Source organism: Diplotaxodon limnothrissa, linkage group LG10 (assembly GCF_057381915.1).
Source record: "Diplotaxodon limnothrissa isolate DT_005_m linkage group LG10, D_limnothrissa_male_GT1.1, whole genome shotgun sequence".
Taxonomy (NCBI): Eukaryota; Metazoa; Chordata; class Actinopteri; order Cichliformes; family Cichlidae; genus Diplotaxodon; species Diplotaxodon limnothrissa.
The window spans coordinates 18,750,188-18,774,346 of NC_140605.1; the positions used below are offsets into that span (position 1 = coordinate 18,750,188).

The 24,159-nt window shown below is 38.6% G+C and overlaps 1 protein-coding gene across 3 annotated transcripts; it reads left to right on the forward strand.

Moving 5' to 3' along the window:
* The first annotated feature begins 9,953 nt into the window (after positions 1–9,953).
* On the forward strand, positions 9,954–24,159 carry arfip2b (ADP-ribosylation factor interacting protein 2b). 3 transcript variants are annotated; one of them, XM_085363812.1, is made up of 9 exons: positions 9,954–10,240; positions 13,223–13,333; positions 16,567–16,623; positions 18,213–18,321; positions 21,446–21,561; positions 21,697–21,918; positions 22,037–22,194; positions 22,910–23,084; positions 23,202–24,159. In XM_085363812.1, the coding sequence occupies exons 2-9, from the start codon at positions 13,235–13,237 to the stop codon at positions 23,355–23,357; spliced, it is 1,092 nt and encodes a 363-aa protein (XP_085219938.1). In that variant the 5' UTR covers positions 9,954–10,240; positions 13,223–13,234; the 3' UTR covers positions 23,358–24,159. The 3 variants fall into 3 exon arrangements, with proteins under 3 accessions (XP_085219938.1, XP_085219939.1, XP_085219940.1); XM_085363813.1 differs by having other exon boundaries at positions 16,567–16,599; XM_085363814.1 differs by lacking the exon at positions 16,567–16,623.

The following is a 24,159-nucleotide window of genomic DNA, read 5'->3' on the forward strand; positions in this document are numbered from 1 at the left end:
GAGAGGGTAAGATGTTATATTCTGGCGCGAAAGATGGGGTCTTACACATTACAGAGTCTTCTGTTCTGTGGTTTCTTGCTTTTTCTTCGGTGCGGCTTTTCTAAACAGCTAATAAATTTTTGAAGATTTAGCTGCACATATTATGTGGTTCATTCTGTCGTTCTGAAGAAAAAGTAGAATTCCTTGTCTTTATTTATGTGTATGCGTATCTGTGCAGCTGCATCTCTGGCTTGTTAAGAGTTGTAATGCCTGCAATCACACTGGGTCTGTCAGTGGGTCGTTTGACATAAATTTGGATATGACATTAAATGCTTTCAAAGAATGAGTATACATGGATCAGACAAACCATTATAAGCAATGCCTGGTGAAAAGAATAGCAGTGATCCACATTTGCTTCAGTTCTTTGAGGTTTGTATTATTTTTTAGGCACAGTTCTTTTAAGGTCCTGCCACAGCATTTCAATTGGGTGAATCAACACCTTGATTCTTTTCTCTTTCAGCCTCTCAGATATAGATTTGCTGGTGTGCTTGGGGTCATTGTCCTACTGCATGCATACTCAATTTCAGCCCTAAAGCCATAATTACCACGCCTCCACCACCGTACTTGCAAGTTAGTATGAAGTCATTGTGCTGATATGCTAATAAATTCACTTCAATTCAACTTTATTTATATAGTGCCAAATCACAGCACCAATTGCCTCAAGATGCTTCACATTGTAAGGTAAAGACCCTGCAATAATACAAAGAAGACACAGAAAATTCCAACAATCATTCAACATCCTACAAGCAGGCGCTTTGGTGACACTGGGAAGGAAAAACTCCATTTTAACAGGAAGAAACCTCCAGCAGAACCAGGCTCAGTGAGGGTTGGCCATCTGCCGCGACTGATTGGGGTTATGGAAGGATAAAGAATAGCACTGATAAGTTTCTTCTAATGCAGCATTCTGCTTGCAAAATCTGGGTCCTGTGATTCATGTAGATGTTACTTTAAAAAGTACAACCCACCTAAAAGCATTGTTGCATACCAAGCATACCCCTTCATCACAAGGGCACTCCTTCATGTCAGCAGTCTCATTCAGCAGAACAATACATCCTGCTATGATGAAAAAACTACAGTACAAACAGCCCAAGGCAATGACCCCGCCTTTTAACCATAGCCTATTATGCATCCATGGAGTGAGTTTATTGTTGTGGCTGATAGAGGCATATTTCAACTACCTCTACAGTGGTAAATGCTGACTTTTGGTTCTGCTTCCAATCAATCATTTGGCAAATAAGGATTTCTACCTTTTTAATTATTCAACTTTAGGATTTACAGTGAGAACTGCTTCAGATGTCAGTGAAGTATTTAGAATATCTCTTTTGTTGTGATGCCTAGTCCTGCAGAGGGACTCACACAGGACTTCAGCTCTCAAACCCAAGTATCCTATCTTTTCCGCTGCTCATCTGCCCTAAATTCTGCCTCTCCTTCTTCTGTTTGGTTTGACAGCTGACCAGTATAATAGAAAGATCCATACCAAGCCAGACTGGAGTCAATGCACAGTGCAATCTTCCTGACACTTCCATAAGGTTTAAATGGTGTACAAGGCTGAGGCCAAACAGACTGGCTGGAACTGTGTACAAAAGTGTATAATTCACCGAATTGAACGGTGTAGCAGTTTTAACTCATCCTGGGCTTACATACATACAATTTCTGAAGCCTCAAAGCCACATTTAACTCATTCAATCCACTGAATTCATATGGCCCTATCAATTTATGTCACAAATGAGAGAGGAAAAGTAATTCTAACATTTTATTACAGCTTCATAATAGAAGACCAACATTAAAAACACATTTTGGAAGACAACAGCGTGGAATGTCTATGGAAAAAAAAAGTGTTATTCCTTTCATTGTGTGGTGGTTGGCTGGATATGAATGCTTCTTAAACCCATGAATGCTTGGTGTTTCTGTGGTTGCTTGTTTGATTGCCGTCCACTTCCCCTCTCCCACAGCCCCACCAGGTGGCTGCTCGGCTCTTCTCTGCGAACCAAACTAACTGCGGTTTATAGTGTTGTGCAATTGTAATAGCATATCAAAACTTTATTTATAATGAGATGAAATGTAGTTATACTTTGAATTTAAAATCCTGTCTATGAAAGGTTGTAAGCAATTCGGCGATGAGCTCACTAATCCAAGTACCACTGGGCAAATGTTTTTAGAGAGAAATATCCCTAAAGGTCTATAAATAACGTTAAGGTAAAGAATCATTGCTCATATTAAAAAGTGATTAAAACCAGATGTTGTAAATGTTTAGGAGATAACTCTTTATTTTATTTAATTTGCATTTTTCTCCACTTTTGTGATTAGATCTATGGATCCACAGTTTCCTGGCTGGATTAGTGTGTTTGCTTTGATGTGGGCTGTTTCGTGCTAAGTGTGTATGGGCAGGCCTCATACTCCTGTGTGTGTGTGTGGCATGGTTGAGGTGAGGGGGTATGTGCTAGCCCCCTTTATACTCTGGCGCTGTTTAGATGTAACGTGGAGTGCACTATAAACCTGGAGCTTCAGGAACAAATACAGCTGTAAAACACCAGTCTTGGCAACTAAGGCAAATGCTTTTGGCCACAGCCTTCTTATTTGACCACATCTGTGTCTATTATGCGAGTGTACATTGTACATTTGTGTGGTTTTTAACAAGCTATGGTGTGCTCTGCCAAGTGCAGGTAGCTGGTTTCAAAAGCAAAATTAACTTAGGAAGCATTAATAACATGTCTGGCATACAGGGGGAACACTGAATGCTTCCAGCATTGCAAAAGCCTCACAAGGAATTACTAATTCTTCAGTGGGAGAGTTTAATACTGTGTTCAACATGCATCTACATCAATGCTTATCAGTGATGAATCAGTGGTGGTAAGAAGCATTATCAGACTGTCAGTTGAGGTTCAAAGGTAAAACATTACAGCTAAAAAAAAATGAGAGTCCAGACTGTTGTTGCTATGGTAATAGCTATTTGTACCAATTAATGAGAGTTACCCGTAGGCTACTTTAAGTAGGGGTCAAACGCTTGAAGGCTCAAGGACAGCCTCTTGACATGGATAACCTAAAGTTACGTGCCATTGTGTGTCTATGTTTGGTCTGTGTGTTCTGAGGTCTCCCATTACAGACCATGGGCACCTGTGTAAAGATGTCAGCTGCCCATAAACATGTTTTCTGTTTGTCTACTAATTTTCTCCCTCTACATTTTTTACCTATTTTACATTCATTTGGTCTTTTTTTGTGAATAAATAATTTTCTTTGACATCTAAATCATCATGTTCTTCTTTATGTTGTAAGCTTTTTAACTCAAGGTCCACTTTCTTTTGCAGAGCATTCACTCACATTTCGGAGCATTCCTCTCTGAATACCTTTGCTCAGGTTGTCACTGAGGTAGCTCAGTTGACATGCCTACATCATGTGTTGACCCCATTTCAACTCTGCAACTCCATGCAAAGTGGTCTTGAATGTATTATTATCATTGTTGTGAATGTGCAAGCGACATTTATTAATTTAATCATGAAATCCATCCATTTTCTTTTGCTTGTCCAGTTCAGGGTTGTGGTAACAGATATTAAACCTAAAGAAATTGAAGGCCAGCTCAAGTAGTTGTCTTAATGGAATTTTAAACTGGCTCCTAAACAACGATGCTAGAAAAACATCCAAAAACACCACCTTCTTCTTTTAATTCTATTTATTTATAGATTGATTGATTCATAGTGAACTAAAATATTGCATAATTCTTTTCTAACTGACCCTTGAATGGACAGAAGCTCCAATTGAAGATTGGTCTATCCTGCTACGCTTTGGCGTTAATCAAAATATTAAACTCATATGATCTCAAAAAGCATACAAGAAATAGACATTTGTGAGCACGTGTGCCTGCTTCAAAGGAAACACATTAATCAAGTATCTTTTAATGGAGAGCATTCAGCTTGGGTGTTAAACAACCCCTGTGAGGTCAAACCCTCTTTGTTTAAGAAGAGGGTGGGGTGTCTATCTACAATGTAAACACTTCAAAGAGAACATCAGTCTATTAGCAGCGTTTCTCATTAGCTGATGAACAAAGCAATCAAGGCTGCTGTGGTCTCTTAGAGAAAATACATCAGTGCCATTTGCTCAGGGCTTGGTGGTGACTGGCGTGTTCATTACAGGTCCTGTTTGCAATAAGCAGAGGAGACTACATGGAGTCAGCAGATGATTTCAAGCAGGTTTTAGATCATTAAATAAACATAAAAGCTGCCATGGTTATTATCATGTGGTCTCATCATATCTCTTAGAAGAGATGATATCAAAGAGGACTTGAGGAGTTTTTAAAGAGCGTAATGAGAGCAAAGGAAGCTTGCAGAAGTTTTTATATGATGTCTGTTTTTTTGTGTATTTGTAGAGATCAGCAACAAGATGAAAACCTGCTTGATATTAAGCAGGTCAGTGGATTGGATCGTTTGCCCCCAAGCCAAGAACATTCAATGTTGATGAGATGATCAATAATCTACAAGTAACCTGTCAGTGATTTTAACGCCGTGGCGCATTCTTTACTGGAAACATTAAACTTGGTTAGGTTTGGGATTTGGTGCCACCATGAGGACATATCAGGTATACAAAAAGTTAAAACTAATTCAGTATTTTCAAATCATGAATCAAATTTATTTATAAGCACATTTAAAAACAACACGGGTTGAACCAAAGTGCTGTACATAATGAAAATAATGAACATTTTGCCATGGAAGTGATGATATTCAGTTTGATAAACCGATTTATGATATTTGTCAAACTTTGCACAGGTCGCACATGTCAAATGTGCTGATTTCTAATTTCTTATGTGCAGTATGAGTGGGGAAAAACATCTTGTGTGCGATAGACTTTAAATGTGCGTGAATCTGTATGTGAGTCAACAGGTGAGTCTGCAAAATAATGAATGAGTAAGTAAAAAACATCTCCTGATTCCAGTAAACAGTGGCGGTACAGCCAGACTCACACTCACATGTGGCCGCTGACTAACCAAGAGATCAAAACTTTCTCTCTCACTTTCTACAACAGTAAAAATGTGTTCTTACCTCCTCTGTGTTTCACATGGCTAATTCTTCTTTTCTGGTAGCAGGAAAGCGTGGTGGTATTCACCCTACCAGTGCTCACGCCATCTCCATTTTTCCACATGTGTTCATTGACCTCATGTTGTTTGCATATTGACAAGTTTTCCTACTGATTTAACTACCAATGAGAGGAAAACCAGGAGGGGTTAATCGACAGTGGCTACTCAGCTAGTTACACTTGGTTGTTTGCTTTTTCACACAAATAACTAATCGGCCAATCACATAACAGAAAACTCAGTGCTTTTAGGCTTGGAGACAGAGTCAAGATGACCCGCTGAAGTTCAAATTGAGCATCAGAATGGGGAATAAAGGTGATTTAAGTGACTTTGAATGTGTCACAGTTGCTGGTGCCAGACTGGCTGGTCTGAGTATTTCAGAAAATGCTGATCTACTGGGATTTTTCCACAAAGCCATTTCTGGGGTTTACAGAGAATGATCAAGTAAAGGAAAAATATCCAGTGAGGGGCAGTTAATATTAGAGATTAAATGAAAATGTCCAGACTGCTTTGAGCAAATAGGAAGCCAAGAATAATGCAGATGATGCCAAAGCATGCAGAAGAGCATCTCTAAATCCACAACATGTAAAACTTTTAAGCAGATGAGCTACAGCAGCAGAAGACCATAAAGGAACAGGAAACTGTGGCTTTAATTTGTACGGGCTCACCCAAGATTGGACAAGGAAATTTTTCCACCACCTTACTGAAGGTAAGCGAAATAAGGCAGGTCTGAAGGTAAAAGGGGGTCCAACCCAGTATTAGCAAGGTACCATAATAAAGTGGCCAATGTGTGTGTTATTTTTCGCATAAAAATCAGCTGAATTATGGCCCTTGATTTAAAGTTAAGGTGGTACAACTTTGCAATGAAGAGGACGTCCAACATAAGCTTTTGGGAAAGCAATTTTTGTCAACAGCACACTTTTTTTATTCCAAATTACCATCCAGTTTTGGGATGAATTTAAATTAAATTAGAATTTAAAGAAGGCTTCTCTATAATTGTGAACATGAAAGTGAGTGCATAAATACCTTTCTGTACATTTTAGTGTAAGAGATAGTGATTCACATTTCATTTCACTAGTTGTCCCCCAGAAACAGCACACGCTTGTTTTCACATTTCTTTAAAGATCATCATTTATAAAAATGTTTTCATACTTGACTGCCTCTCAGATATCATCTCCCAGGTATTTATCATTTTATCTATCTCCCCTGTGTTAAACCACCTCAATGAAATAAATCAAGATTCACTGCACAATCATAACTATAAAAAATTGATGGTATCCGGCCAATCGCGGGTGGGACCACGGCGGGTGTAGGCTATAATCTGGGTGGACAGCACTGTGCACACACATTTGCAGTAGCAGCAGCTGTAGCTAATTATGGTGTATGTGATTATACTGTTAACATGTCTGCAAGCTGTAAAACACTTTCATTGCTTTAAAAGAAGAGGACAAGCTTCCACGTGTCCAGTCGAGCAGGCAGTGACAGAGACTGGTATCAACAAACAAACAAATAAAAGAGGAGAAGAAAACAACAACACTTTTTAAAAAAAGAACAAGGAAAATCCCATATGAACAGCTGGAAAACTCATAGTGTATCCCAGCACACTTGCATTAGTAAAATGTTCCAATATGATATTTCACACCCTCTTCCAAAAAAGCCTGAAAGAGTTTCTTTTGGCTTCGCACTGCTTTCAACTTCCCTTCTGTTCATGAATAAAACACTCACTTTTTCCCTTTATTTTCACTTCCCAGCTCTTTCCTCAGAATATGAATGACTGCAGGAGCCGTTTGAAACTCCTCAGCCCATCACTAATCACAGGGCTTTCATTCATAACCTACACATACTGTACAGTCACATCAAGAATATGCTGTGTCTGTGTTATGCTTGCACATTTACTTCTTTCTGTCATCAAATTTCAATGAGAGGCTCAATCACACGCTAATGATCAGCGGGTTCCTGCAAGGGAGTGGAGTGGGCTGAGTATTAATGTGCTCAAAGGCACACATGAATTACTGGAGCACTTTTTTACTGCTGTTCACCTTCTGTGAAACAACTATTAATGCACCGCTGAGTCACCAGTATGTCTTTACATATTCACTATTATATTATAGATTTGATTTACTTTATAAAAACAAACAAACAAAATAAAAGCTTATCAATATTGTGAAATATATGATTATTGTTATTATGAGTACTATATATCATTTTACACTGTAAAATAGGAAAAGACACAAACAGCAGTGGCCCACAAGAGTTTCCTCGTCATTCAAATCACATACTAAAGCACACCCACAGAGGGCAGAGTTGTTACTTAACACAGAGGCTGAAATTTGGACGTTAAACCAACACAAAGAAGAGGACCACACAAATGAGATGGTCCTAAAACTCACTAAAGAGCGGTCGACGAGGCGATCGTGGCTCAAGAGTTGGCAGTTCGTCTTGGAAGGTTGCCGGTTCGAGCCCTGGCTTGGACAGTCTCGGTCGTTGTGTCCTTGGGCAAGACACTTCACCTACCGCCTAGTGGTGATGGCCAGAGGGGCCGATGGCACGATATGGCAGCCTCGCCTCTGTCAACCTACCCCAGGGCAGCTGTGGCTACAACTGTAGCTGCCTCCACCAGTGTGTGAATGTGAGAGTGAATGAATAGTGGCATTGTAAAAAGCGCTCTGAGGGTCTCGAAAAGTGCTATATAAATGCAATCCATTATTATTATTATTATTATAAAGATCTGTGAAATTAAAGACCAATGAAAGAAACCACAGATAACCCATCTCCAAAACAGCTGTGATCCTGTGTAAAATAACCCAATTTTTGAAGCGGTGGCTAGCACTGTTGTCTTACAGTAAGAAGGACCCAGGTTTAAATCTTTCTGGACTCTGGCTTCTTTAAAAATCACTTATAAGCTATAATGTCAGTGTACAGTAATAATGATGTATGCTAAAGTGTGTAGAACATGTTGTTGTTGTTTTTGCATATTTCCATTAAACTGACTGTAGTGTGGAAAACCCTTTTTTCATTTTACAATTGAGTAAAGTGTTGTGCAAAAGTCTTGAGCTACCCTTCAAGTCTTTATATCTTCCTAGAAAGATGAGAATGCAGCAATTTATCGAAACATGTAGAGTATTTCATGCATGATTACACAAGGGGAAAAACAGAGGCGGAACAATTCTAACAAACTTGAAAGTCAAATGCTGGCATGACCACCTTTATTCCTCAGCACAGCCTGAACTCTCTTAGCCAAGCTTTCTTGTCGTTTCTATTAGTAGTCTTCATGAATAGTTAACCAGGTTTTTTGAAGGACATTCAAAGCTCTTATTTGGATGTTGGTTGCATTTCATTCTGTTCTGTCAACATTATTTCACACTGCTTCGACATTAAGAGGTCTTGGCTCTGGGGAGCCTAATACACGACTGATTGTCAGTGTGTTTGGGATCATTGTCATACTGAAAAATGAAGCTGTTGACAATCAGATGCTTTAATATGGTATTGCATGGTAGAGCAAAACCTGACGACACTTTCTGCATTCATAATTCTTCAGTTTTGACAAGATCTCCAATACTACAGGATCAAATGCAGCCCTAAACCATGTCACAGCCTCCATAGTCAGATGGCTGTAAAAACTGCTGTCTTACATTAGTGGCTGTCCAATTCATATACAATTTGACAGACATGTCTTTTCTCTTCCTTAAGAATAGCTTCCTGACACTCACCCTTCCATTGATGAGACTTCAACAAACTTTAGATGGATCAACTGATGGGCCAGATGCATCCCCCAGGTTCTGTTTCAGGTCCTCTTTCCTCTCATAATTTTTAAGGGTGTGACTTTCTGATACTGTGCATTTACTGTACATTTTATTTAGGTTTTTAGTCCCGTCACTTCTTCTCTAGTCTGCCAATTGTCCAGTTTTCTCAATTTTTAAGGACATTATGCCAAGACATGCCATATTTTCAGGTACCGGTAATAGCTTTTTGTAAATCACCTGGATGGTGCAAAAATGTTCAGGTAAAAGGACTGGACTGAAAATAAATGAAAAAGCAGCCAATGTCCATAGAAAAACTTTGAAAGACCTGCAGAAAAGCTGGAGAACTACCGCTCAAGATCACTTATAAAATGCAAGAAAGTCTGGTTCATTGAAAATACAAAGAAATGAGGGGAGAGTCAAGACTTTTGTACATTACTGCATTGCAGCCACAGCGGGGCAGGGTTTCTTAGACTAAAGAAACCTGCCCCACATTTCCATTCACAGGTGTCATACGCTTTTCTTGGGGCAGTTAAAAGAACAAACATCTATGAGGTCACTGAACAAACACCTACATGAGTTTAATGTTCAGCAACCAAGAGTTTTCTGACACGTTCACGTACGCCCTGTCAAGATGCTCCCAAAGATGGGCCGTATCGAGGGCGAAGACACAAAAAACTAAGAAGTCTCACTCAGTTCGAATTTCCTGTAGGATTCAGAGTATGACTTATCCAGTGGCGTTTTCATTTTTCTTTCTTTAAAAAAAAAAAAAAATCAGTTTATCAACTCAGTTTTAAACTAATGGACACTCATGATCAACCAAAGTAATTAATTATCATACTTTGTAGTCATTTGTTAATTAGTGCGCTTTCAGTTGTAACATTTATTTCTCAGTACATGAAACAAATATGTGAAGGCAACTCATTTCGTGTATATGATGTTTTCATATAAAAAAAGCAGGTATTTATATAATTATTTAGAAACATATATACATGTTTTAAATGTATTATAATAATTTTATTGTGGCAGTAAGCCGGGAAAGCGCCATTTGTAACGAGTGACCCGCCTGTTTGTAGACGATCTTTGGCTCGCAGTGCGTCTGCGAAATGAAATCCACGGTGTCGTCAGATCCGTAAAGCGTTCCCCCTCTGGCTTCATTAAACAGAAGATATTGGGGGGAAAAAGCTAAAAGACAAGAGCAGTAAGAACCAGACTTTTCTCGCAATGTCACTGAAACATCCTTAAAGAAGAGTATTGTGTCGTTGCCCACGGACTGAGCACGGACACAGCAGCCTCCTCCGAGCCGCGCGTGAGCTGGGATGCACTGCCGCTAGCCTGCTATTAGCTTACGCGTTAGCTTTCCGAGCAGCTCTGTTTTTACGACGGGACCAAGCAGACCGTAAGTCAAGCTGTTTGAGAACTGCCACATTGCCTTTCTGTCTGCGTTCTGTCATATATTGTTTATTTATTTATTAATTTATTTTAATTTCTGCGTCTCTGAACCAGGCTTTGCACGTTGAGCTTGCAGATTTGTTTACCATTTCTCCAGCTTTTTCTCAACAGCTGCATATGTGAACTGGAAGCGGGCCTTCTTTTCACACAAAAATGCATTTCTGCCTTAGTTCAGCAGATTTTTGTCAAATGGGCCCTCCATCACTGCGTTGTTCGCCCGAACTCACCGGCGACCTGAATATAGCGTTACCTGAGAAAACTGTACACCTGTGCTGGCGCACCTGTTAGGCTCGTATTTACTACTGCATCCGGGTTTCAGTACAGCTCCAGCCTGTTCTGCAGTATTTGCCTTAATATTTTTTTAAGCATTACGAACTCTTAAATTTGCCATTGATTTAAAGTTACTTGCATCCGTCGACTTATTGTACGTCAGTGTTTATTAATAGCGTTTGCCTCTGATGCTATTTTCGAAGCTGCTAATTACGAATAATTAATGAGACGAATATATGAAATAATGTGCCGTTTGGTATTTATTTAGCCTGTCTAGTTCACTTGATTGAGAGACAAAACCTACTGAACAGTAACTGAAGAATTGTTAAACTATCCGACCCACATTACAGTTGCAGTAAGCTGTCTTTATTGCCATGGGTACTGTTGAACAAGAGAAACACGTTTTCTACATCTATTGTAATGTCGTAAGTCAACAGAGATGGCATGGCCAAGTGTGCATTCACAAATGGAAAAGCTCCTCAGGAGAGGCTTTAGCTAATGTAAACATGGACTACGTGTACTATACCTGCCTTCAAACAATAGGACATTAATACCAGGAAGGATCTACCAAAACCCTGCAACATACAGCAGCTGAATTTTAGTCTGCTAGTTAATAGCATAGTTCACAAGGACTCAAAGACTGTTTAAGTTACCAAAGTAACACAAATTGATCACAGAATTTGTAGCGAAGTTACTGATATTTCTTATGACCTTTTCATTAACTTGGGTTAGACAGTGAAGCTCTGCTTCATCAGTGCATTCATTTGTTACCTGCTAGACTCTCTTAAAAGTTACTTTAGTTCCCCAAAGCCAGGGACTGAGCCGCCTCAAAAGCCTTGCGCACACTCTTCTGCTCTCAAGTTTGTCACATTCAAATGCTGTCATAATAAGAAGAATATATTACAGTGGCATTGGAAACTAGGTGAGGGACTCAGCTTTGTATACCAAGTGGGGTCATGTGTTAAATGGAGTAATTGGCTTCGAAACTCCAGTTCTAAGATCTTTTCACATTCAGAATTAACAATATATACCACAAATCACCCACACATCCATAATTATCAACCTGCCTTTTTTTCTTGTCTTCAGAAATTTATCAACATTAGAGCAAGTTTTTTTGTTTTGTTGGGGGGAATTCTAATTATCTCGTCAGTGTACATTGTAGAAACAGTGTTTTTGAAAAAGGCTTCCAAAATGCAGTTTTTGTATGTATTTTTGTATTTTATACTACACCCAGAGGAGCTGTTCGGTCATGGAAACCTAATGCCATTAAGCCCCTTTTATACAGTTTCTTTGTGCTGATGTTAATGTCAGTGGAGGTTTGAAACTGTGCAGTTGTTGAGTCGGGAGAGTGTTGGTGACGTTTACATTCTCAGCGCCTCAGCACTCGCCAACCATGCTCTCTAACTTTCCATGGAATACCACTTTTTGGATGAATTGATGTGGCTCTCAAATACTTCCACTTTGCAGTAATAATAAAACTGGCTTTAACAGTGTTATACTATTACAGTACCATACTTAAATTTAGTGAACTTTTTAGAGTGGCCTATTGTTTCACTAATATTTGTAAAGGCAGTCTGCATAGCTTGATTTTTATACGCCTTAGCAACTAGATGGAAAGAATTTGAATTCAGTGAGGCTGTGTTTCTCAAACCTTTTGCTTATGTAGTGTCTGAAAAAAGCCCTACTGATACAAGTTTGATTTCCATTTTCACTGTCTAATATGAACTCAATCGCTGACTTCACAGGTAAACCTCTGAAAGTGCTGGGAGAATTAGGTCTGGGCATTGTCCAAAGTTGCACACATGTAGCAAACAGTAAGAAATTTGGTGTATCAGATGCTACTTGAATTTGGTTTTGGCTACATGTGGTGCCTGGGTATAGCATGCCTGAAGGTGGACATGTGACACCCGCTCACTCACTGTGTATTGTTTGGACAATTACCTGCTTTGTTCTTATATGGTCTCAGTCAGATTAGCCTATTAAACAGGTTAAAGACAATTGAATACCCTGCTTGACTGATTTGGGCACATGTGTTTGCCAATACAGCTCCATCAGGTTATATCTGGAAAAGTTTTTGTGGAAAAATGTCATTATTATAGGCATTAGCTTTAGCATTTAGCTTTGTGCATTAAACTGAACTGTGGCCCTCATTAGTGAATTTATTATTACTGTCAAATATGATGTCCATATTACTGCGTGTTTATCTTTTTGGGTTTTAAATGAATGTGTGGCAGGCTGCATCAGTTTGAGCCATTAAAATGACTGGAGCGTTGTGATGTAAACATTTTGCTGTTTCCCTTCACTTTGGGTTTTTAGGGAGTGGATGCTGGTCACACAGTTGTGCAATTGTGCTTTAGAACAGAGTGGCCACTTAACCGAAGCGGCTCATTGTACTGTCTGCATCTGTGTGTAGTAGTCTTTCATAGGTGTGTTGTTTTTATGCTGAGCGGTAGCCTTGCTCTTTGAAAACCACCTCCTCACTTGTTTGTGGTAATTATAATCCCATCTGCTTAATGGTTGGGCTGTTTAGACTAAGCTCTTTTGGTCTCTTCCCTTCAAAGCGGCACAGTTTTTCTATCTCTGCCACTTTTAATTTATTTACACCTGGTAGTTTTTAGTTTACACACTTTGTCTCGCTCTCTCTTTCTCTCTCTCACAGGTGTAGTGCATTATGACAGACAGCATTATGAATAAAGCTGCCACAATGGAGATTCCTATCAACAGTAACGGTGACACAGGGACACTAACAGAAGACGACAGCCTTGAACAGGTAGGTCGGGCTGCCGTATCAGTTCAGTCTCTTGTGTGTAACACTTGTAGAAAACCCCTTTTTGGCTTTTTGTGAAACAACAAACTGTCAGCAAAACCTAATTTGTATTTTCAAGTCAGATAGCTGCCAACAGAGTACGCATGAAACGGAGCTGTTTATCTTTTTATTTGTTGTAAAGAATACATTAATTATCTTTTTTTGTGTTTGTATTTCTTTGTAAACAGTTTATGGTGTATTATAAATCTAAAAGGACTTTCTGTCTTTTGCCAGGCGCTCACATTATTTTGTGCTTCAATTTTTATCCAAAAGAATGAAACAAAGGAAAAGCATCGATGTTTCAGCCAGTGGTGTATCTTTCAAATTAGAGCCTGTAGGGAAAATTGAACCTAGATACTTTAGCCTTTTGATTACATCAGGTTTGATTATGTGTTGTTAATGGTGGTTGGCTCAGTAATATTAAAAATGGGTACTTTTTTGAGTTTGAAGTTTGAATTTGACATAGTGGATGTTTTTCTTAGCTGCTACAAGATTAGCCTGGTATGCTTGTTCCTTTCACACCATTCACAGCAAAGTGTGAATAAGTACAAGCTGTATGGACAGTACAGTTTAGATAATGTTATTATTAACAACTGTGAGCCTTGAGTGCTTTAGTATACAAACTAGTGACCTACTGTTTATTTACCTTTTTCCTTTATTTGACTTAATTCACTGAATGGTCACTCACAGGCAGGATCCAGATCTTACAGTAATTTTAAATGAAGTTAGTTTTCTGCACAGGTTTATCTGTTGTTTGACGCGTTGCCAACTACACAATATCACAAAGCCTTGTGTTATGTAGCTTGCATACCAAGAACTGTGGAAAGAGCTTCCATGGGGAAATCAGGTGTTGGAGACCAGCTGTTTCCCTGAGAACAGCTGTTCCCACTAACATATAAAGGGATATATATAAATATATATCAATCAATCAATCTCAGATGCAATATATGTCTATATTGATCTCAAGTGTTGGATTCTCACACATTTTTCCCCAGGTGAGAACGGCTTCAGAATGGGGGAGGGGAAAACACTTTAAATGGACAAGACAATATGAGATTTGGATTAAGTAAAGTAGTAGTGGATTCTCTGAGAGACAGTTTGTTAGCTGTCTTCCATCTCAAGGCACACCTTGTTGGGCAAACAGACTGAAGATCCTGCCGGAAACACTGGCAGGGAACTGCATTAGGGTATTTGCTTACCAAACTATGTGCTCAGCTCACACGTAGTAAAAGAACAACCTTCCTTCTCGGAAAGCTTACAGTGTGTTGCGTGTGTTCAACCATTTGGTGTGACTACCTCAGTTTAATATGTTTATGTATGAGAAGTGTTCGGCTGCACTGTTTTGTATTGGATATTAACCAGTTGTCATAGCAACTCTGCAATTAATCTGAAACTGGCGATGCTTTGTCCTTGGTTGAAAGCCCTGTGAAATCAGATTGATATCTGCTGCGCAGCACTTGATTTAAAGCTGCACAAGTCTGTTATTTCTCACATGGGATGAAGACTGGCAGGTAAAGAAAAAGCAGGTCCAGTTTCAGATGTTGCAACATCATGTGCATGACAGAAAAAGGATGGTGACTGGCAGCTTGACGTGAAAGAGACATCACTGACTGCCAACAACGTCTTGGCAGCAAAGGCTCTCTGGTGTCTCTTCAGATAACAGCATTTTAAGATGCTTGTACCATCATACACAGTTTCTCACAGGTGGTTACTTGTGCAAATAAATCTTTATTTATATAAATATCCCGTGGGTAGTTGTAAAGTTATATCTTTTCATGCTTTGGCTTGACTTGTGGTAGTTTGGCTGCAAAGGAATAAGATAAGATAAGATAAGATAGAACTTTATTAATCCCTCGGGTGGGTTCCTCTGGGAAATTCGACTTCCAAAAAGCACAGCAACGACCGAAGTTACAGTTACAAATTGAACCTGTACAAACAAAGTGTCGAGGGAGGGAACGGCGTTTGCGTCAGCTTTCTCCCACATTAAACCGATGTCATAACACAAGGCAGAGCTGTAAGGAAGAGTTACAATGACTGAATGATGATAAAGCATAGCTAAAACAGACTTTTGGTTAAAATGTATTTGCGTAGATATAATGCCCCCCCCCCCCCCCCCCCCCCCTTTTTTTTTTAAAGGTCTTTGTATTTAATTGTATGTTGTTGTTTTTTTTTTTTGGTTTTTTTTGTTTTTTTTTAAGCCATTAAAAATTTTGTTTAGAACAGTAGAAAAACAAGAAAATGTTGACTTTACCTGTCAAGTCAAATTCAAATTGTGTTCAGTTTTTAAATGGTGTTCAGAATATAGGAAGTCCTGCTAATTCAAGCAGCCACGTGGAGCTACAGGTGCTCTTTACCTGCCTGGCATCTTTTTCCAGTTTGGGCCAGAGGTAAAGCAGATGTTTCCATAGAAAACGGGACATTGCCTTGACTAGACGGTTGAGGCTATGTGGCCACTGATCACTGTTATGCTTATTAAAGATAAGAGGTTTTATGAACTACTAGCACAGGTTGGCTAAACCAATTGGTCGGCCTTTGCGGGATGGTCTAGACTGGCAACTATTATTATATTGAACTCTGTTTGGCTTGAAGGTAAAACATTATTTTGGCACGTTTGTTTCAGTTAAAGTATTGTTGGGGAATTTTTTTCCACTTGTCAGAGTTGTGAAATCTGGAGTTGGGGCACTAAAACTTTGCTTGTATGGATTTATTTTTGTGTCTACATTCAGTCCCTTTTAATATTTTTCCCCTCCCTTCTTAATGTTGTCACTTTTAATGTCCACGTCTTGTATGAATAGCTTAATTTTTACAGTGTTGTGTTAGAGTCTGTATTTTCTTTTTTCCAGACAGTGACAGTTAATATTATAAGCACCTATGGCATCACATTGGAGATCGAATGCAAACATGTTCACCATGTAGACTAGACTCTTGAAATTATCACATAATCTAGTCTAATGATGCAACCTGACAAGCTGTGATATAAGTCATCACTGCTCTCCATCCTGCATCACTGCTGTCTGTGGACATTGCAATGGTTTTTCTGAGATTTCGTTTGCATCCTCCTATCTTGTTTCATATTTCAGTCATGGATTTTTTCCCTTTTGTCTCCTTTTCTGTTTGTTTCTTTTTCTGTTGTTGTTCTTGTTGTGTTTGTCAACCCAACCCCCCACCCCCACTCCCCCTCCTCCATCTCTGTGCAGGCTGCAAAGCTGCAGTGGAGCTTAGATGAGAAGGTAGGGAGCTCCAGAGGCACCAGGGTGAGCAGGCCATTTGTGCATTTGCGTGTATGTTGTAGTATGGTGTGTAGTACTGCTCAGTGGTTTGACTTCAAGGGGAATTAAATTGCCTTGCATCGCTGCACTGGTTTGTTTCACAAAATGTCAGATATTTGATCTTTAATTCAAACCACTGTGCAGCTTGCCTGGTAAACTTACTCCTACTAACTGTAGCTAGAAAGAGTCTCCAATGACTGACATGTTTCGTGGGATATCCGTCAATTTGAGATGTTATGCTCCATTTGATTATTAGATGCAAAGATGTCTAGTGTGTGTCGTTTTCGGTTGCCTAAGGTAGCCCAGATAGAGTGTGTGTGTGAGTGTGTGAGATGCCTAAATTTTTAGTGGGTGATGGTTAACAAAACAAGATTGTTCTGTTTTATACTAATGGTCTTTATTGTCATACTAATGCTGTGTTGTTGATGTGATTTTGCTTTACTTGTTTTGATGTGTAAGTCGGTGTTTATTACAAAAAAAAAGAAATATTTAATTCTGCAGGTCTGACTACAAGATGAGACTTAAAAACCAGATAATGCCCTGAAGCAAAGCTTTCAGGACATTAAAGATGGGTCAAATCAAAGCAGTTGTAATTTTTTTTTCTGACTCTAAGGTTGTATTGCATATGTTATGTGTTTGTTTACAAAGCGGAAATAGCCATTTCCCTTGCAGGGCGTTATTCTGTAATTTCCTTATCACATACTGTGTAGTCTAAGCATGAGCATTTGAAAATGTGGGCTCCTTTGTTCTTTTTTTTTTTTTTTTTTTTTTTTTTTTAAATCGTCAGAAATAACAGAAAAAACAGACTTCCATTAAGTAACTCTGTTTATCTAAACTAAATGAGGCAAATGTTTAGCAACTTATCAGATGTCCAATTGTTACATCCTTTAAGTTTTTAGATGATTTAACTCATAGTTAAATTACTTGATGTATGAAAAAGAGGCTTTCCTGCAGACATGAATACATTTTCAGTCTTTTTTTTTAAAGTTCTTAGGCTCCTTTTTTTCTCGATTTTCCTTCCTTATAATCCTACATATTTTTTTAAATTGCTGATACTTCAGCAGGAAGTCAAACAAAAGAGAACCGCAGCTTAAACAAAACCCGAGGGAGAGAGTGGCTCATAATCCAACTCTGTTCCTGAGCCAAAACTTCAAAGAAGCCTCTGATGGCGATTATAAGTAGAAAATTACTTATTTGTGCTTTTCCATAGATCACTGAAATCACTGTCTGGATTAAACTCTGAGTTTATTACAGCTGTGTATAGAAGTTCAAGTTTGCAGGAGATTCAGATCACTTGGATTAATTATTGACGGACATGTTAGTCATGTGTTTTCTGTTTTTTTTTTTTTTTAACACTTTCATACAGTTTTTCCATTTTGCTTCCTAACATTCCTCACGTGGTGTTTGTCTCACTGTCAGTGGATAACCTTTTGACTGAGGCTTTAGCCTATGTTATCTTAATTTGGCTCTCAAGTCACAATCTCCTTTCTGTATATTCCTTCCCCAACCCATCTTTTTATCCTGCCCATCCTTTTTCTTTTTTCTTTTTTTTTTGTTAACATTACATTTTGCAGGACCTGCAGCAGGTGATGGTATCAGGTCCCAATCTCAACGAGACTAGCATTGTATCTGGGGGCTATGGAGGAACAGCAGAGGGCATTATCCCCACCAGTTCAATCAAAGGTAGTGCTGCTTCACTCTTTGTTCCCATTACTCATTTGTGATGTTTTTTTCAGGCTCTGTACTGTCTCTGACTACCCACAAGATCATGCTGCAATTAATGTATTATTACCTACTGACTGTGCTTTAAAAGGTAGTGCCTGTTGTTACTTACTGTTGTCTTTTTGCTTTGTATCACCTCTTTTTGTGCCAGCAAAACAAAGAAAGATTCATTATAGTTAAATAACATTTTACCAGCATACAACTGATGGCACCCAAATGACAAACACTGGCGACCGCCATCAGTAAATGTCATTATTCACTGATGAGCTGGTTGCAGTCTACAACACTGATAACAGGGTTTGGGTGGTGTAGCTGTGCATTTCTAATACTGATTTTATGAAAGCACATTTTTCCATACGGTGATGCTTCTACTGGAAGTGCTGTGCATCGTAAAACATGTTCTTAAAATGCAGCTAAACCTGTTTGAAAACAAACGGTAGCCTTGATAGCAAGAGTCATTTACCATCACATATGGCTGAGGAGGGGGGAAAAAGCAGTCCATGATTTATTAATGTTTTTTAAGCGGTAAGGTGATGGTGCAGAGGGCTTCAGCATGAAAACTCGGGCCTCTACACTGAAACGGAAATATCACCAAGGCCGTGCAATAGCCACAATGTTTGTACTTTTGTGAAAATAGTATTTTTTTTTTTTGTTGTTCCTTTGGCAACTAAAGAACCATTAAAAGAAATGACTTAATCCATGATGATGTTGTTTTTATGTATCTGATAATGGTGATCATAGATATTACTGAAGCTGGCTTATCTGTCCTTTCATCAACCTTAAAAAGATTTTTAAGAATTTGTTTTGCAATAAGAGGAGCAGAGGTTGTTGTTGTTTCAAATGATGGTGCATATAAAGAAAGTTTTAGATGGAAATAGTTAAAACTTTATTTAATAAAATGATTCTTTATCCCTCCCTCTCTCACAGGCCCTGCTGTGCACTACAATGCTGAGTTTAACAAAAGGATCCCAGTTACAGGATTAGGTGCCTTAACCTTATTGTTGTTAATAATAGAGAGCTTATTTCCAAAATACTATTTCTTTTTTACATTTCGCATTGTTTTTACAGTTACATCTGTAAATGCCATTGACAAGGTTAGTTAGGGTAAAGTAAGGTGATTAAAGAAGATCTCAAGTGCATTAAAAGTGCATTTTGATAGCTCATTTTGGAAATATGCTCTGTGTAGAGTGTCCTTTTCTTTCTTTTTTTTAGGTGACTGGGAATTGACTTGTCTGCCCTTTTTCACCAGTTTTTCCTCTTTTTCAGTGGAAACAAGGGCATTGCACTTACATCTGCCTGCTGCTCTTTTTGTAGACACCTTGTGGCTTTTTCTATAACAGTATTTCTTTCTCATTTGTAGGTTTTGGGTTGGTTTCTCTTGTAAGGTGTGGGTGTGCACCCACTGAACCAAATCCATCTTCATGCTTATTAACTCACTCAAGGAGGTTGTTTTTTTTTTGTAGTGTGTGTGCCATTCTTTGTCCAAGTAGCTTGAAAAGTTTTAAATGAATTCTGATAAAACTCTGCGTGGGTGTAGAGGGGGTCGTGTTAATAATACAATAAAATTTGACTTGCATCCATCAAGGTCTACAAGGTCGTCTTAATAATTTATTGATCAAAACAAGTTATAATTTAGAAACTATTATTCTTACAAGTATCTTGTGTATTGTCAACACTAAGTATCATGTCACATTTGACCTCTGACCTTTCCTTCAAGGTCAAAAGATTGATCTGAAGTGATAATAATATAATAATACGTATTAAAATTATTTTTCTTACTTCCATTATTTGCCTTTAAACATATAGTGAATGATATATGGGGATTGTAAGTGTCACGGTACTATAGACTATAGACCTCTTCTCTAAGGTCAAATAAGGTAAAACTTTCTTAAAATGCGTTATCCTAATCTGTTTATATTGGGAATGTTTAGGAAATTATACTGATGTGTGTAATCCATGCAAACATTTGTCATGCTACACTAATATGAATCTTACTGTACTATGAACATCTTAAAGTATGTTTTAAAAGACCAAAGAAAACAAAATGAATATACACAAACTACAACCCTATTCCCATGAAAGTAAATACTGCCCCGAGAGTGAGCTCCCTTGGCTTGAGCTTTTTACATTTTACATTGTTAGTTTTTCCCATCTGCTGTTATTTAGTAAAAGCTTTAACCAGTCTGCTCCACACACAGCATCCTAGCAGTTAGTGTGACTGCAATTCAAACTCTGGTGATCATTGCTCATTTCTCTGCATTGTTCACTGACTGTCATGTACTTAATGTTGCCTTTTCATCTTTGTACTTTTCTATTTTTGTGCTCCACCTTCTTTTTGCAATTCCCTCCTACATGCATGATTCTTATCCCTTTCTCCCTTTGTTTATCTTGTGGTCTTGTTTGCATCTCCCTGCATTTTCCCACATCTTCCTCGTACCTCGTTATTATTCTACTTTTGACATTTTTCAACTGTTAACGACTGTTTAAAACATAAATATCAAATTACCCAAAATATTCCCTTAATTAGTAAAAACATGTAAATTCCACTCCCACTCCTTACCATAATGAATGCTCACTGTAAATCATTCTGTCGTCCAAACACCCATTTAACGTCATAGAGCTGCGTATGAAGGCCAGGCAAAGTAGCCGTCCTGCCATCTGTCCAATCAAGGTACTGAGGAGGGAAAAATGATGTTCGCAGCCTCTACGTTGATTAATTAGATTGCCAATATAACAGTGTGAATATTGCAGTATTTCTTTAATCAGCTTCATAAAAAGGATTTGGTGTCTTCCAAAAAAATCTTGTTTTTCTGTTCTGCCAGTATTTCTATCCAGTTTAGTTTTAGTATTTTCCTGCTCTGTAGTCACTCATTAACGCTCTCTGATTTATGTTTAAGGGTTGGCCGTGGCTTACAGAATAACAGATGTTAAACAATCCTCAGTCTAAACTTTCTTAGATCCTGGACACTTTCAGTGGTTAAAAAATCCAGTTTCATCTGATTTTGTATGGGGTAATTTTGCTGTCCAAGAAGGTTTTGCTTGTGTTCATGTGTTTGTGTTACTATATCTGGGTGTTCCACCTCAGGTTCCAACATGCACCACAGCAGCAGCAGCTCATCAATGACGGCAGAGGAAACGACCCGCGGTGTGGCTGTGGAAAAGCTAGAAACAGTGAAGAAATGGGGTCTGAATACTTACAAGGTATCTGAGATTTTGTTATATTGACTGAGTAAAACTGTGATTAGCGAATAGCGTTATTGTAAAATGGTAATTTTTCAAATTTAAATTTATTTTTGTGTAACTCATGTCTCTTTGTTCCTTCCCACCGTGTCATAGTGTACAAAGCAAATGATCTCAGAGCGTTTCGGTCGGGGTTCCCGGACTGTGGACCTGGAGCTGGAGGCTCAGATTGAGGTGCTGAGAGACACTAAACGGAAATACGAGAATGTGCTACGACTGGCCAGAGCTCTGACCAACCATTTCTACAACATGGTGCAGACACAGCATGCGCTTGGCGACACTTTTGCTGACCTCAGTCAGAAATCTCCCGAGCTTCGGGTGAGATGTCACTTTGTATTTTAACTGTTTGTGGCTTTGTTGGTGAGCCACACTGATGCCAGTATGATTATTAGGTTTATTTTAGCCATTTAAAAACTTTTTTTTTTGTTGCTTACAGGATGAATTCGGTTACAATGCAGAGACTCAGAAGTTGCTGTGTAAGAACGGAGAGACTTTACTTGGTGCCATTAACTTCTTTGTGTCCAGCATCAATACGTTAGTCAACAAGACCATGGAGGACACCCTGATGACTATCAAGATGTATGAAAATGCAAGGTTAGTACATGGAGTACATAATTAAATCAGGGGCCTTAGCATTATTCTAAATGGATAACTGTGTTTCATACCTGCTCTTTGCGTAAATCTGAAGCTGCTTGCTAACAAATTTACTATATCCACTTAAAAGATGGCAATAATGTCAGTAATGATGCATTCGGTGTGCTTCTACTGCCCTCCAGTGGCCAATATGATCTGTTAAAATAGTTTAATATAAAATATCTAAACTTTTATTTAATATATAATGTAAACAGTAATATTTTCAACTAGATAAATTATTACATTTATTAATGTGAAGAAATACACAGTTGGTTTAAGCAAGATTGGATGCAAACTGCATGTTGGCTGGTTGAATAAACCTCATCCCTCAGCAACTCTTAATTTAATGGTTGTGTCAAAATCGCCCATTAGCTGTGACCAGACCAACAGTTAGACCTTCGAGTCAATAGATCATTCGAATCATTAGGAAATATTTCTGAATGACCAGCTAAGGGGCAGAGTTGGCATATTATATATGAAACTGACAGATGAGAGAAATAACTTTTTTGATTTGTAGCTCTGAAAGAGAAACTGTTATTTTGTTTGATCCTTTATCTCCAAGGACCTCGCTAAAAACTTCTATTTTAATTTTATTTATGATGAAATTTTAAAACAAAGCATTATTTTGTCAAGATTGTTGCACTGTATCATCTCCTCTCCTTTTGTGTACTTTTAGACTAGAGTATGATGCCTACCGGTCAGACCTTGAGGAACTGAGTATGGGTCCAAGAGATGCTGTAGCCATGGCCCGTATAGAAGCTGCTCAGCAACAGTACCAAGTCCAAAAGGACAAGTACGAACGTCTTCGCTCAGATGTTGCCATTAAGCTCAAGTTTCTGGAGGAGAATAAGGTTAGAAGCATAATTACGTCATCATGAACGAAAAAAACATCTTTATCCAGGTTTAATTTAAGTTCTGTCATTCATGATGTGCACAGACTAAATCCCTAACTCTCTGGTGTCTTTCAGGTGAAGGTGATGCATAAGCAGCTCCTTCTCTTCCATAATGCCATATCAGCATACTTTGCTGGCAACCAGCAGCAGCTTGAGCAAACGCTGAAGCAGTTCAATGTAAAGTTGAAGCCCCCAGGGGCTGACAAGCCCTCCTGGTTAGAAGAGCAATGAGAGGCCCTCGCTGGACCTCCTGTAGCTTCCTTCTCAGCCAACAACTCCACCTGTTACCTGTTGAAACCCCCAATTTAACAGAGGACCACTACAGAGAGAAACAAAGAAATAACTGGTTGGATGAAGATTCAAGATGAATGCATGGCAGGATGTTTGGACGGATGAATAACAGGGTATTAGTCGTGAATGAGCTAAGTGCAGCAGGAAACCAAGTGGCCAGTTTCATGAAGAGTCAGAGGGCTTTTAGTGCCTCTTTTCCCAATTTCCTTTTTTTCACTTTAACCTCTCTTTGTGCTTTGTTCCCTGAAAATCCTTTAACCGTTCCCTTCCCTCTCTTATACTTGACTCAATCCCAATCTATCTCAACACTCTTTTGCTGTGTGAACTTGTTAGTCATGTTTATGGCCATCATTGTATTCCTCAAGTGCTCCCAGTTCTTAACTTAAACCAGACACACACACACACACACACACACACACACACACACACACACTGAGATATCAGTAAACATCACTTCAAAACTCCCAGACCTTATCTCTCTCCTAGTGTGCCTCCTTATATATGAGCTGATCAGTTAAAAGAAAGCATGGCCTGAAGGAAGAAAGACAAGTTCATAAAAAAGGATTTCCATCCACACATGAAAGGGTTTTTACACTGTTCACTGGAATCTTCAAACTATCAAATCAATGTACATTTCAAATTTAAGTACTGTTTTATTTTTCAAATACATACGTGATTGTTTGTAGCACATTAAAAAAAACAAACACACAATGTTGTGTTTAGCCATTTGGTTAATTTGGCA